Source organism: Neovison vison, chromosome 8 (assembly GCF_020171115.1).
Source record: "Neovison vison isolate M4711 chromosome 8, ASM_NN_V1, whole genome shotgun sequence".
NCBI lineage: Eukaryota > Metazoa > Chordata > Mammalia > Carnivora > Mustelidae > Neogale > Neogale vison.
In genome coordinates this window covers 69,406,450-69,422,217 of record NC_058098.1, presented here as the reverse complement: position 1 = coordinate 69,422,217, position 15,768 = coordinate 69,406,450, and the positions used below count along the sequence as shown (strand labels likewise).

Genomic DNA, 15,768 nt, shown 5'->3' with positions numbered 1-15,768 from the left:
GGGCCAAGAGCTCAGGCTACTAAGATTTCCAGCTCAGAAAACTACAGAACCACCATCAGGTCCAATAAAGACAAACAGCAGTGAGAAGGGAGATGCCCCACCATTTAATCATTATGTGTATAACCAGCTTTGTTCCTTCGGATCACGGACACAATGCAAAAAGAGTTTTTCTTCATACTCCTCTTAGGCACTTCTTGTGCCTTCCTGCAACTGTCCTTCATTCGGTTTAGTCAGATTTCCACTTGTACAGATCAACTGGAAGGGTGGGTAGGGAGCCAGGGGAAGAACTCGGCGACCTGCAGGGATCTGTCTGTGCCCGTGTTAGCAGGTACACCTGTGAGTGTCACAGAAGTTCTTTCTATGGGAAGCATCAGGCTTTGACAACAAGTTCAGGAAGCCCCTGAAAATTCAGCAAAAACCCTAGAAAGATTTCGAGACCCAAGTAAGATTCAAATTGAATTCTAAAGGAATATTATTGATCAAGATTTGTATGCAGTACCATGACTTCATTGACACATGTTTAGGCAGTAGGATGCCAAGTAAAGGACCCAGACCCTGGATCAAGTCAGGACACCCGGTTTCCAGCCCCACATCTTGATGCCTAGGTATTGAAACATCTCTCCGTACTACAAGATTCTCTTCATCTGTAAAACAGGAAAGCAGGTTGGGATCTTTGTTCTTTCCAATGAAAAATGCTTTGTGTCAGTAAAGATTAAAAACCCCTAATGGGGCGTCTGGGTGGCCCATTCAGTTAAGTGTCTTCCTTCAGCTCAGATCATGATCCCCTGGGCTCCTGGGATTGAGCCTCGCTTCAGGCACCCTGCTCAGCCAGGAGTCCGCTTCTGCCTCTGCCCATTCACCTGCCTTTGCTCTCTCTCTCTCAAATAAACAAATGTAATCTTAAAAAAAAAAAAGGTAACTGCACCTTAAAATGCATTTATTTTTCTAGCTTGCTCCAAAACTACAAACTTGTACTGTTTGTTATTATAGGTTTAGTTGGTGAATAGAAAGATCTGATTTTTTAAATTAAAATTGTTCTGACCTCTCCGAGCTACACAGCCCTTCAGTCCTCCCCATTGCTCAGGCCCACAGCTGGGAGTACAGCCCTGTATAGTAACAGCAGCATGCCTTACTTGCACAGCCATGCCCTAGAAACATAGAGAAAGTACCACCAAAAGTGGGATCTGCAAAAGTACTGGCAAAGGGCTACCGGCTCCCAAATTCATGTTCATTCTTCATATAGTCAGGATATTATATTTGTTATTGTGGAGTTCTTTAAGAAGGACCCTATCGTAAATCTTCACGTCTCCTTCTCTCTTAATATCAACTGGGCACTTGTTTAGAAAATATATACTTTTCTTTTCTGTTTTATGTATTCATACCTAGTGCACTAGTTTGTCTCTAGATTTTTACACTCACCTATCATACACTTTTCCTCTAGCCATCATTTTATTTCATGAAGATTCTTTTAATTGTGTTATGTTAGTCACCATAAAATACATCATTAGGTTTTGATGTAGTGTTCCAAGATTCATAGTTTATGTACAACACCCAGTGCTCATGAAGATACTTTAATGACATTAATGTGAACTTGTGTCAGTTTGGCCTGTTCTATTTAAAGGGAGCACATAAAGTAAAACTTTTTCAATTTTGATTCTGCCTCACTTTTCAATATACTCTCCAGTATAAAGTAACTGAGCCATTAGACTAAAATAAGGCTGTATGTATTTTTCTGTTTGCAGAGTGTTCGACCTACACCACAAAATGACGCTATAACGGTACACTTTAAACCAATTACATTGAAAGCTTCAGAAAGTAAATATACCAAGGTTGCAAGTATTAGTTTTGATGGTAAGTATTCAGCTTTCTCTCTCTACTGAAGTATCTTATTTTGATAAACCAGAAGCATGTATATTGGTATCTTAGTGTAGAAACACTGACCATTTACAGTCAGATTTTATATTACTGCTTAGGTTAGTTTATCTTATAAACCATCACAAACTCTTATTTGATTGCTTCATGAAAGAAAATGCAAGTTCATAAACTGCAATTAGTATTAGCAAATACATTAGGATTAGAATTAAATTTTTGTAATCTGGGTTTTCACATATATACCTAGTAAGGTTTGCCTTAACGATGAAGTCATTATTTTTTGTAATTGAGTGGTAATGTATTTGGATTTCAGAAGTGTGTTTGAATTTGAGACTAGAAATAAAGTATTCTCTGTAACAGTTTCACATATTGGCTTTTTTTTTTTAAGATTTTATTTATTTATGTGACAGACAGAGATTACAAGCAGGCAGAGAGGCAGGCAGAGAGAGGGGAGGAAGCAGGCTCCCCGCTGAGCAGAGAGCCCAATGCGGGGCTCGATCCCAGGACTCTGAGATCATGACCTGAGCCGAAGGCAGCGGCTTAACCCACTGAGCCACCCAGGCGCCCCGCACATAATGGCTTTTTAAACAAGGCAGACAGTTCTGCCTAACCTAAAATAATAGCCTTCATGATAGCATTGTCAAATTAGAGAACTATTATTTCAGACATGTATATTATATATTTTGACATTTGAAATGTTGACCCAGACTTTACCATATTTTAATAGCGTGTTCATATTAAGCTTTGCCCACTTTACTAGAACATTTATTGAGTTTGCTGTCACAGAAATTTTTAAATAGTGATTTAGTGGCTGCTTAACTGTACTTAATGAGAACTGACACTCAAATGGGACTCTTCTCATAAGGGCCCTTGCAAATGAGGAGCCCTGAAGCTTACACTTCAGCTTTATGATGAAGCCACCTCCACTTATAGCCCACATTTCATGCTTAACTCCTCATCAGAAAAGAGCATTTGTGGGGCGCCTGGATGACTCAGTGGGTTAAAGCCTCTGCCTTCGGCTCAGATTCTGATCCCAGGGTCCTGGGATTGAGCCCCGCATCGGGCTCTCTGCTCAGCGGGGAGCCTGCTTCCTCCTCTCTCTGCCTACTTGTGATCTCTGTCTGTCAAATAAATAAATAAAATCTTAGAAAAAAAAAAAAAAGAAAAGAGCATTTGATCACTCTGCCCTACCGAGTGTAGCAGAATACTGGAAGACTCTGCACAGTGTTTGTAAGAGCATCTGTGCTTACTCCTTGTACATGAAGAGCTCTGGGGAGGTTCTGGAGCAGTGCACAGGCTGGGTGCCAAGCTTTAGTGTTCAACTTATGAGCTCAGAGAAAACTCTTGAAGAAACAAGATTAAATATGTGGCATACTTTCATAACCCAGCTATCAGGAAATAGTATTGTAGAAGGCTTTGATGCCCCAGTTACTTCCAAATCTGTGATAAATTGTCTTCTGTGTTGCTGGAGTACCACAGTCATGTCTACCAGTATCAGCATCAGTGAGTGCTTTCTCTTCTTTCAACAAGAAGAGCAGCTGGTAGTATCCTGAACCTGAGAACTTTCAGGATCCATCCTTCTGATAAATTCAGGGTGTGGGGGAGTGTGCACCAAGAGCAGGTGTGCTCTATAGTTCTCCTAAGCTCTTCTTCTCCAGCTCCTGAATCGACAACCCAGTAAATATTCCCCTTCTTGAAATAAATGAATGTCAGTACCTTTAGTTCTTCTGAGATCACAGGCTCTAAAAAAATTATTTCTTAAATTATGTAATATTAATAAAAGAAAAAGCATCTTTTAAACCAATGCTACATTTCTTAAACGTGGTTTTTATCATCATGGGAAAATCCTTCCACCTTTCACCTCCCACCTCCCCTTCTACCACCCCAGTGCATGGTGGGAATATTGTACAGCCTCCTAAGATAATGAGCCCAGTAAGGGCTACACAGCAAACAGAAAGAAATGAGGATTAATGCAAGTTTTAAAAATCTGAAATCACTGTCTGTACATAGCCATATACTAGATGTCATACCATCTTTTTTTATTTTTCTTTCTTTGTGCTAACGTTGGGTAACACACATTTGCAGAACTCACATAAAGTTCTAACTAGAAGTGTTCCTAAACTACCTTAAGTGGGATAAAGATAAACAGCTTCTTTATTTGCTTTGAAAAAACATCCAGTGAGTACCCAGAATGGATCCAACTGAATCTATTTCTGTAATTCCAGATGGAATTATTCATAATGCTACAAAATTTAAAGATTTTACTTCATCTCTGAGGACAGTGTGATGGCTTAACACTCTTTTGAGTTAGGCTTGGCTAATACAGGAAGTCAGAGCTCGCAGCTCCTGACACTTCTTGTTCCATGACACTTTACTGATATTTATTCCATGCTACTTTACTGATATTTATAACACGGCTCTGGCATACAAGGAATGTTAGTTCTTGATACAGCTGTAAGCCAGTGGTTCTCAGTGGGAGCTGGTTTTGTTTCCCAGGCCAGGGGACATTCGGCAGTGTCCGCAGACATTGTTGGTTGTCTCATCTGGGGGGCTGCTACTGCTGTCTAGCAGGTAGAGGCCTGGGATGCAGCTGAGCATCATCCAGTGCCCAGGACAGGCAGCCCCTGCACCCCAGAAGGAACTAACCTGGCCCAAAATGTTAGTAGTGCCCAGTGTGAAAAGCGCTGGTATAAGGAAAGCCATAGCTTCAGGCTCCATGGAAGCAGCTTAAATAACTGTTTTTTCTTCCTCAGTTATGTTCACTTGCTAATTCCTTGTCTGTTTAATCCCATTACAGGAAAATTAAAATATTTCTCCCTTTTTTGGATGAAAAATGTGGTATTTGATGTAAAATTTTGTCAAAGTCTCCTGTTTGCCAGTCTGAAAGCTCAACTTTGTTTTTTAAAGATTTTGTTAGTCAGTAGTCACTCTCAACTTCTGTAGAAACTCTCGTAGCAAAAGGTGACAGATTATTTTTTATGTTTCCTTTTAGCATCAAAGGCAAAAAAACCATCTCAGTTTTCTGGGAAAATAACTGTTAAAGCAAAGGAAAAGAGTTACTCTAAACTCGAAATACCGTATCAGGCAGAAGTTTTAGATGGGTGAGTTTCTCTTTAAAATAAGCTTTACAACTTTCGCTAATCGGTAAATTGTTTTTCTACTAATTGACCTTAGCAAAAGTAGTCACCAAATTCACATGAACCCCCTGGAATTACTATTAAAAAAACATCTTACACTTCATAGTTTTTACTTTTTTTAGAAGAAAAAGGTAAATGGGATGTTAAGATTTGGGCTTAAATGAAGTCTTAGTGATTCAGTAATAACATAAAAAAAGGAATCTATGATTTTTAAATAACATTTAAATCATTGGAGCTATTTCCTTTCTGTAACTCCTTTTGTAACATAAAAGTGGTTGTGTTTTGTTATTAAAGCATATTGTCACTTGAAACAAAATCATTTATATTCATTTGTAAACTCATAAACAGTGTTCTAGAATTACAACTTTTTATAAATGGGCAATAATATAATGTAGTTCATTTTTTATTATACTTAAAACAATAATAGTTTAATATGCAGCTTGGTAGGAACTCATTTTAACAAAGCTGGTCACAGTTAAATGATAAACATGAAAAAAAAAGCTTTAATAAAATTACATATGAAACCACAATAAATGATAAACGTGATCTTTTTTAAGTAGCTTAAAACTTTCTGTTAATACGTTCTTGATTTTAATTGTTCAATTGCATATAATTCAATAGAGAATAATTCTTTATATTACATGTCAGTATTTTGCAGTCTAATGTTTATTTTAAATCGTGTGCTCAAGCTCTAAAATATTCATAGTTCTGATTCTCTAATAACAGTCTTTAATGCTAAATGTAAAATTAATACAACAGAAGAACTTGGATTTTAAATTAACACATAGAGATAAAAATGATTTATTTTGTTTATGTTTTTTCAAATAGTTATTTGGGATTTGATCATGCTGCCACATTGTTTCACATTCGAGACAGTCCTGCTGACCCTGTGGAAAGGCCAATTTACCTGACTAACACTTTCAGCTTTGCTATCCTCATTCATGATGTGTTGCTACCAGAAGAAGCCAAAACAATGTTTAAAGTATGTCTGGGACCCCCCCCCATATTCTTCATTTTATTCATCTACCAACTAGATAATGCTGACCCATTGGTTTTTTCTCTCCCCTCATTTCCTAGGTTCACAACTTCAGCAAACCAGTCTTAATTCTCCCGAACGAATCAGGATACATTTTTACTCTGTTTTTTATGCCCTCCACATTGTCCATGCACATAGATAATAATATTTTACTTATTACCAACGCTTCTAAATTTCATTTACCTGTGCGGGTATATACAGGCTTTTTAGATGTAAGTATGTCATCTACCTTTAACATTTAAGCTCCCAGCCATCTTTTGTGTTTTCAGGTATTATTAGGTGATCATTTTGTACATGCTTATTAAACTTTGCTGTTTTCTGAGCTCTACAAGTTGCTCTAATCTCTCCTCTTAGTACTTTCAAGGTAACTTTTCACCCTTCCCAGTAGCCATCTCTTGTGGGGACACAGTTCAATCCTTTTGTGACAGCTGGCATTTAGATCTTTTCCACATTGTGCTTCTCTTGGCTTTGCTTTTAAATAGTTATAGTCACGGGGAAACTGAAAACAAACTAAGTGGAAGAAAATAATAAGCAAAAAATAATAATAATAATAATACAAGGAGGGCAAAGAGGAAACTATTTAAGGTGGTGGTGACCAAAATCAGGAACTATAGGGGCGCTTGGTGGCTCAGTGGGTTAAAGCCTCTGCCTTCGGCTCGGGTCATGATCCCAGGGTCCTGGGATCGAGCCCTGCATCGGGCTCTCTGCTCAGCGGGAAGCCTGCTTCCTCCTCTCTCTCTCTCTGCCTGTCTCTCTGCTGACTTGTAATTTCTGTCAAATAAATAAATAAATATTTTAAAAAAAAATCAGGAAATACAGCATGAAGAAAAGAACCAAATAATAAGAGAGTAAGGTGGTAAAGACACACAGTTGGAATAGCAGAAAAGAATAAAAGTCATTCTAATACAGAAAAGAAGCCGGGTGGGAGGGGATCCAAACTAAGCTATCCTTAGGATAATCAATGAAAGAACTTTAGGTAAGAAATAAAACTGGTAAGAAAGATATGAAAGATAAAATGAAAATTAGAACATATAGCGATGTAGTTCTCCAAAAAGTCAACGTCAGTAAGAATTTCAGAGCTGAGGGGACTTCTCCTTCTTCATTTGTTTTGCTTGAGTGATTACACATTTTTGGCTGCTATCATGAATACATTGTTTACTAAGACCAAGGACTTTTTGCCTAAGCTCTGGGGCTCTACTTACCTGTGACTAGTACTTTAGCTTCCTGCTTCTTTTATGGGTCTTTAGAGGAGAAATAGTTATTACTAAAAACACTTCATTGTACAGAATTCTTAATTATATTTTATATATTTGTATCTATGTATATCTTGCCATAAAATATAGAAACCTTAGTATGTCCGTATAGCTACTTTCTCTTGATAACATGCTTTTATATAAGTGTGATTTAATGTTTAATCTGTTTTCTTTAATATCTTTCCAGTACTTTGTATTACCCCCGAAAATAGAGGAACGTTTCATAGATTTTGGCATATTGAGTGCTACAGAAGCAAGTAATATTTTATTTGCAATTATAAACAGCAATCCAATTGAGGTAAAAAGAAAATTTGTTTTTATTCTAAGTCACATTTAGGGATTTTATGCTAGAGCTATAGTAATCCCTTTCATATCTTTCTCTTTTTTTAAGTTGGCTATAAAAAGTTGGCACATCATAGGAGACGGTTTATCAATAGAACTGGTAGCTACTGAAAGAGGCAACAGAACTACGATAATTGCAAGCCTTCCGGAATTAGAAAAGTCATCTTTATCAGACCAGTCATCAGTAAGCAAACTTTCTTATTGTTTCCTTAAACTTAGTTTTATGTTTAAACCTCCAATAAAAGACTATTCCTACGACACATACTTGAACTAATGTTTTTATGAGACTCTTAATAGCATCAGTTATTTGATATTAAAAGGTTCTTGTAGATAATCTCCTTCAGCTCCCTTCTTTTATGATGAGGGCACTTGAAACCCAAAGGAGTTAGGTTCTAGCTTGTCATAAAAAGTTCCGTTAACAAAGAAAATTTAAGTGATCTTATTGTAACACAAGTGTCATTACAAGAGGAATTCCCATTGGTACTACACTAACCCTGTGTTCATTGAATTTACTTGGCCAAAGGGATAGCCCTGTGCATTGGTAGAAAGTGTTTTTAGTTATACAGAATATTTCTGGACCGTTTTCCATAAGTGAGACAAACCTTGTTTGATACCTTTGTAGATCTGCCCATGTACTTCAATTCTGTCTTAGAAATAGGTACAATTGGTCATAAAAGAGCATGAAACAAGAGAAAACAGATATATCAGTCAAAGGCCTTACCACTATTGAAAGTGGAACTTGGTGTTTATACCGATTCACAACAGAACTAGGGGAGTTACCTTATGTGAGAAGGAGCGTAACATACCTCATCTGTAAGTTAAGGATAGAACTCCTTGTGACAGTCTTCTAAAAGAAAGAGAGAATGTCCTTATGCACAGAGATGGTTGGCAAATATGCTTCCATGGGATGCCATCAGCTATAAAAATTTATTTAAATAGTTTGTGCCAGAAGGACCCTCCAAAATAACCATTTTGGAGGGCATTTTGGCACTATGTACCACTCCTGGAATTCTTCCCATGGAAGTAATTTAAAGCGCTAAAAGCTCACTGGTATAAAACTGTGCTGCCCAGACAGTTGGAACTAATTAACATATGGCTACAGAGCCTTTGAAATGTGGCTAGTCTCAGTTAAGATGTCTTAATGTCAAATACACACCAGATCCAAAGACTTAGTTTGGGATTGTAAGCTGTTAATAATAATATTAAACTACTGATAATGTTTTAATATTGATTACATGTTGAAATGTTAATAACTTGGATACATTAGAATAAATGAAAAGTATTAAAATTTTTTAAAAAGCTAAAAGCTGTGAAAATGAAGATGTTTGTAATAGTGTTATTAATAATTTCAAATACCTGGAAACAGTCAAATACATAAAGTAAATCATGATTCTATGATTACGTATGAAGCAAATAAAAAAAATATAAATATAATTGTGTGTAGAAACTTGGAAGATGATTTTTTTTTATTGTGTCCTATTAGTCACCATAAAATACATCATTAGTTTTTGATGCAGTTTTGGAAGATGATTTATGAGAAAGTGGAAGACAGTACTAAATACTCTAATTGCAACTATGTAGCATTCAAGCTACATAATCAGATATTTGTGAACAGAGGTAATTTATGTCTGTTTATATTTTAATAATTTATAACATTTTAAATTTGATTCAAAAATAAAGCCTCCTTTTAAAACAAGTATATATATGTCCATGGGAAGTAATATTTGTCACTCCAGCTGAGGTTTTATTTTTAATAAAAGTAGAATGCTGAGGGGTACCTGGGTGGCTCAGTATTAAGCGACTGCCTTCAGCACAGTTCATGATCCCAGGGCCCTGGGATCAAGCCCCGCATCTGGCTCCCTGCTCAGCGGGAAGCCTGCTTCTCCCTCTCCCACTCCCCCTGCTTGTGTTCCCTCTCTCGCTGTGTCTCTATCAAATAAATAAATAAGATCTTAAAAAAAAAAAAAGTAGAATGCTGAAAAAGGGCAGTAATTAAGCCAGCCATTAATGTATTCCTTTCAACAGTAAAGTTAGAATAAAAGTGTATGTATATCTACTCCCAGCTGTTTGCATTTTACTGTTTCCTGGGAAGACATTAAAAATCTAATAATTCTAGAAATCTGGATCATTTCCTAGCAATAAATAGCATATGTTAACACATACTATTTAAACTTGAAAGGTCCATTTAAAAACATAAAGCCAGTTTGATAATTTAGGGTTTTAGAATTAGCTTTTATATAAAACTGTAAATTCAAAAACAAGGGACAGAAAGATGAGATCATTGTTATGAACTCTTAAAATAGGAAGTTGTAGTGAGTTGCCAACTTCAAAATAGCAACTCCACAAAATGATTTTTCTTTAAGCTTATAACGCTTTAAACTTTCAACTGTTTTTCTAAAACCCAAAGCTATGAACTAAATTATCGTCCTATTCCTTACAAAACACACATTGCCAACAATTCAGTGTTCTTCAGACCTTTGTACTGATTTGTGCAGTCTACACAGTAGAGTAGAAAGCATTAGAATGGCACAAAACCAACACAGAAAATGCTTCTTAAAAGGAGAAAGTTTGGTGTATTACCATCTTCTATTTTAAGGTAACCATGAATTCTAGATAAAATATAACTAATAGTTAAGGTGCAACTTCACCAAATGAATTATTTTTCTTTGGGAATTTCACAATTGAAAAGTGCTGACAGGAGGAGAGGGGACAACCACTGTCACACACCACACACAAAAATTGACTCATACAGATGAAAAACTTAAATTTAAGACCTGAACCCGTAAAACCCCCTAGACGAAGGGGGCAAGTCCCTTGATCACATCAGGGTTGGCGATGATTTTTTTGGATCTGACTCCCTTTGCTCCAGCCCTCACCCTCTCTGTTGGTGCAGGTACATGCAGGATGTGTGAGGACCATACCCCTTTTGCACCTTGGCAGACGGGAATCTGTTCCTCAGGGAGCTGTTGTCTCAGTGCCCCATGGAATAAGTGTAGTAAATAGGGATCTAAGAATGGGCATTATTTTGAGATATTTGTACAAGATGGTGGTAATTCAGTGTCATACAGTATATGTTAGAATTTGGAGGTCAGGTCATTACAAATAGTGTTCTTTACCGTTTTAATAGGAAACTGTAGCTAGCGAGGCTAACGAATGATATCCTTTCTACCACACACAGGTAATATTAGCTTCAGGCTACTTTGCAGTATTCAGAGTCAAACTTACTGCAAAAAAACTGGAAGGGATTCACGATGGAGCCATACAGATCACCACAGACTATGAGGTAAAAACTATGGGAATTCATGTCAATGAGGTTTTTCTGATAATTCAGTCTTTTTTGTTTGTTTTTATAGAAACGACTAAGTTTGCTAATAAAGTTACAGTTTACCTGTTTCGTACCTTAAAAACTGAGCTTTTGAGAATAGTTTACAAAATCTTGGTGTTCATTAGCTCCTAGTTTTCTGATATAATCCACACCTCTTAACTAAAAACAACTTCAGAAAAATGGCTTTGGCACATTTTTAATTGCTCTCTTGGAAACCTGCTTACACATAGTTACAGCATTGCACAGATCCTGACTGAAATTCCTAAATGAGATAACTGATTCTTCTGCAATCATTAATATACTCCTGTGTAATATTCCCAAAAAGGAAGATACAATCAAGAAATCATATCTTAATTTGAGTTCTTATGATACTGTATTTACATGAGTCATTCTAAGTCAAGGGCAGAGTAAAAATCATTGAGTTTTGAAAGACTCTTTGTGGTGTTTAACATGTTGCATTCAGTCAGATTTTTTAATGGATATATTTCTGCTGGACTTAAGTATTTTAATTTAATATTTACAAGTTCTTCAGGAAGTTGAACACTGCTAAATTCAACAAGTTGCTTCCGCTAGTCTCTTGTTTTCAACCCATACAACCCCCACATAAAAGAAAGCTAACTCAGAATAAACAGAACTGGTCATTTAATAATAATATATATAAATAATATATAGTAATAACTATAATAGATTTGTTGGGAATGTGTCAACTAATTACCTCCAAAAGTGAAAAATTCTTGTTTATCACTCTGAGAGAGAAATAAGTACATTTCATAGCTAAGATAAATTTTTATTAGTGTGAGGGACGCCCGGGTGGCTCAGTTGGTTGGACGACTGCCTTCGGCTCAGGGCGTGATCCTGGAGTCCCGGGATCGAGTCCCACATCAGGCTCCCAGCTCCATGGGGAGTCTGCTTCGCTCTCTGACCTTCTCCTTGCTCATGCTCTCTCTCACTGTCTCTCTCTCTCAAATAAATAAATAAATAATCTTTAAAAAAAAAAAAATTTTATTAGTGTGGATAAAGGTGAGAATTAGGAAAAAATATCTTAAGTATTTTTATGAGTTTCAGAGTGTAAGTTGATATTCAGCATCTATACTGTTAAACTCATTTTTTAAATTGAGGTCAATTGCTGCATACAAAAAATTTAGAATCACATAACTCTAGAAAATGCTAAGTGTTGCATACATTGTTTTAGGAGTACAGTTTGACTTTCCTTGTTAACGTAATCATCCACAAAATAACCAGTATTATGAAAAATCTATTCTTCATTTCTTCCCCATTGTTTCATCTTATTTACCATGTTTTCAGTGAATCATTGAGAAATACATGGAAATGTATTTCAGAGCATTTTATGGAGTACATTGGTCAAATTGAACAGTTTTCATGGGTAATTTTAATATTGCTTTTGAGTTGGTTATTGCTAATATAAGTCCCAAGATGACCTTCTTTTATATCCTCAAGAATAATGCAATAATGATCAAGATCAATCTATACTTAAACACATTTCTTTATGGTCTGCTTCTTCACTTTACAGATTCTAACAATTCCTGTGAAGGCTGTAATTGCAGTGGGTTCGCTGACTTGCTTCCCAAAACATATGGTTCTTCCACCTTCCTTTCCAGTAAGAGATTTAATTTATAGGGGTTTTTAAATATATATATGTTTTTTCTTTGCCTTTACCTCTGTGTTCCTAGAATCCAACAGTAAAGTGAGTTATTCTTTATTAATTGCTTATTTTAAGGTAAAACATTGAACTAGTTACTTATTTTAAGGTAAAACATTGAAGTAGGTTCTATAGGAGGTATAAAGAGGAATAAGAAATAGTCCCTTCTCTAAAAAAGTTTTCTATTTAGATTGGGAAATGGACCCATGATTCATAAATGTAAAAACAGGATGTAGAAAATGCCCTAAAAGTTATAAAAATGAAGTGCTGTGAATGAACTACACACATAATTGTCCATGTGAGCTAGCTTAGAATTTCTTTTGGCAGGATAGATAGGAAGGGTAGTTAGAACTTACATTCAGATCCCTGGGATCAACCTGAAGGCACAGAGGCAGTAAAGTCTGAGATGGCTTTATGTAGTAGTGAGTTGCCTAGTTTGACAAGAATCGAGGGAAATTGTAAGAGGAGATGAAATGACATGTTGGAGTGATAGCATGAAAAAAATGCATTTAAGTCCATGAAAAATCTAAAGTTTTTAAGCAAAGGCATGACATCATTAGAGCTGAGCTTTAAACATTGTTTCTCTGGCAGAAGTAAATCAAGGGTGCATACGGAAGTGACAGTAGAGTGCCTGAGGTCAACCCAGGAACTCTGTTCATTGTCCATTTAAAAAATGTCAGGAGGGGCTTTGAGCTTAGGGCATTGGCAGAGGCATTAAAGCCCTTTCATACTTCTAAGCCTTGGCTGTTAGTCTGTCTTGAATGCCCTTCCTCATGGCCTACCGACAAAGAACTACACATTTTCCGAGATTCAATTCCATGTCGTCATCTCTCTGACGATTTCTTGACTCTGCTAGATAATTACTAAGTATTACATCTTGGAATGATTTTAAATTACTCTTTGCAGCAGGTGTCACAAGTGCTTTAAATATTGCTCTATGTGTTGGTCTTCTCCATGAGGCTCTAAAATCCTCTAGGAAAGGGATAAGGGATCCTATATCCCCAAAGCAGGCAGTTAGTAAGTAGGCGGATGAAAGAGCAAAATAATGGAGAAGTGAGTTTAGGCAAGAGACATTTCAGATTCAAACTGCTTGAATATCCTGACAAGGTCCTACTAATTGAAGCAGCGAGGTAAAGTAGATAGAGTCAAAAATATGACTTAGAGTTTGAACCTAGAGAATAAAGAAAAAAGAAATGGAAAACCAAGAGACAGCCACAGCCTTTTGCAGGAAGGTGATGTGGTAAGTTCAGGAGACACGGGGGCAAATGTAGAAGTGTTCCTTGCCGTGTGGAAGGAAACATGGTGGGTTATGAGAAAACAGCATGTTGTAAAAATCTTAATGCTATATATAATAAAATCTAAATTTGGAATTTAGCACCTTAAAAAGATAACTTTTGAGTTCATAGTTTCAACCTATTTGATTCTTAATTAAATCTTTGTCTTATCATTCCACTTTGCACTTGATTTCATTATTTATCCAAAAAGACCTTGTTCCTTCGCCTTTTCAATCAATGATCTCCTTAAATACAGCACAAATCCTAGAACAGAATAATTCAGTAGTGACACAGTGTAAGGCCCAGGGATGGAGTAAATGAGAAAGCGTCTGTATAAAAACAAGGTGTTGATTTTGAACAAAGTAGGATCAAACTTTTAAATATCCTCAGATGGCTTACATTACCAGACACTTACTTGGAATCACAAATTAACTTGATATTACTGTCCTAGTCAGGCTGTTATAACAAATTACCATAGATTGGGTATCTTAAACAACAAGCATTTACTTCTCACAGTTCTGAATGCTTGGAAAGCCCAAGATCAAAGCACTGGGCAGATGCAGTATATGGTGAGGGCATTGGTCCTAATTTTACAAATGGCTGTCTTCTCACTGTATCCTTACATAGCCAGCAGATCAGGGAGGGAGGGCAAGCTCTTTTGTCTCTCCTTTTAAGGTCATTAATCCCATTCATTAGGACTTCACCCTTATGACCTAATCACCTACCAAAAGCCCCACCTCTAATACTGTCACGGTGAGGGTTAAAATTTCAACACATGAATGGGTTGGGGGGTGGGGGGCACATTCATTCCATAACAGTCACAGGTTCTGTAAAATCCTTATCCAATGGAGTATACTAGCCCCAATTAATGAAAACAATACATCCAAATTAGCATTTCAGGTACTCATAGTTTAATACTTAATATTTGAATACCATCATAAAATGAACTTTTATACCTGTTACCTCTTTTGACCTACCCTCCAACACACACACACTCCTGAGAGACAAAACATGGACTTGAGCAAAATGATTATTACCAGTGCATGCCAGGAAGACACAGCTGGTTAGAGGCCAGGCTCAGGCTGTCCGGCTGTCGGGCTGTCGGGCTGTCGGGCTGCCAAAGATGGGCTTTCCGCTCCTTTGTTCTCCTGTCCCAGCACCATACCTGACCTCTGATACCTTTCTGCTGTATTTCCCTCTGCCTGGGGTGCAAATGATGAGTATTACTTTTAACCTCACCCTCATTCATCTCCTTTTTTCTGTGTACTCTCTTAATTTCTGTGTCTTCTTATACCAGATATTTGCCCAGTGGGTATGATCATTTTTGAGACTTCTTCCAATGACTAGGAATCATAAGATCGAATTCTAAACTCAAATGAAAGGAAAGATTATATTTCTTATTGAAGATTATTTAAATTATTTAATTTTTTACTTAAAATCTGATACCCTATCATAGGGAGAAGCATGCAGCTGATAAGAGCAGTCATTGGTTATCTGGTTATTTAATCTGTCTGCTGTGTTAAGATATTTGATAACCTGTATTTTTATAAGATGTCTAACTTGTGTTTAGCACAAATGGTATTTTTTCTTTTAAAAAGAAAATACTTCTAAGTAAAATAAATCTGATTTTTTTTTGTCTTGTTTGGCTTTTGATTTTAGAATTAAATTATTTCATCGTGAATTTGGATACTTGGAGGGCAGCCTGGCCTTGGTATAAACAAATCTTGCTTAACAAACTGACAATGACCATTTCCTTTATTCAAAGCTATCTCTGTTTATTACCTTTGTTGGCAGCCTCATTATTTTAACATCAGATATGGACATTTTTCTTATTTTATTTCATTTTCACAAGATTATAGAGATTTGTCC

At 36.5% G+C, this 15,768-nt stretch overlaps 1 protein-coding gene across 1 annotated transcript in view; it reads left to right on the top strand.

Moving 5' to 3' along the window:
* TMEM131 (transmembrane protein 131) overlaps positions 1-15,768 on the top strand; it is a 217,029-nt gene that overhangs the window by 156,688 nt on the left and 44,573 nt on the right. The window contains exons 12-19 of the mRNA XM_044263853.1: positions 1,743-1,851; positions 4,865-4,973; positions 5,838-5,991; positions 6,087-6,257; positions 7,486-7,596; positions 7,690-7,824; positions 10,819-10,923; positions 12,497-12,583. Coding sequence (XP_044119788.1) covers positions 1,743-1,851; positions 4,865-4,973; positions 5,838-5,991; positions 6,087-6,257; positions 7,486-7,596; positions 7,690-7,824; positions 10,819-10,923; positions 12,497-12,583 — 981 coding nt within the window. The remainder of the gene's footprint in view (positions 1-1,742; positions 1,852-4,864; positions 4,974-5,837; positions 5,992-6,086; positions 6,258-7,485; positions 7,597-7,689; positions 7,825-10,818; positions 10,924-12,496; positions 12,584-15,768) is intronic.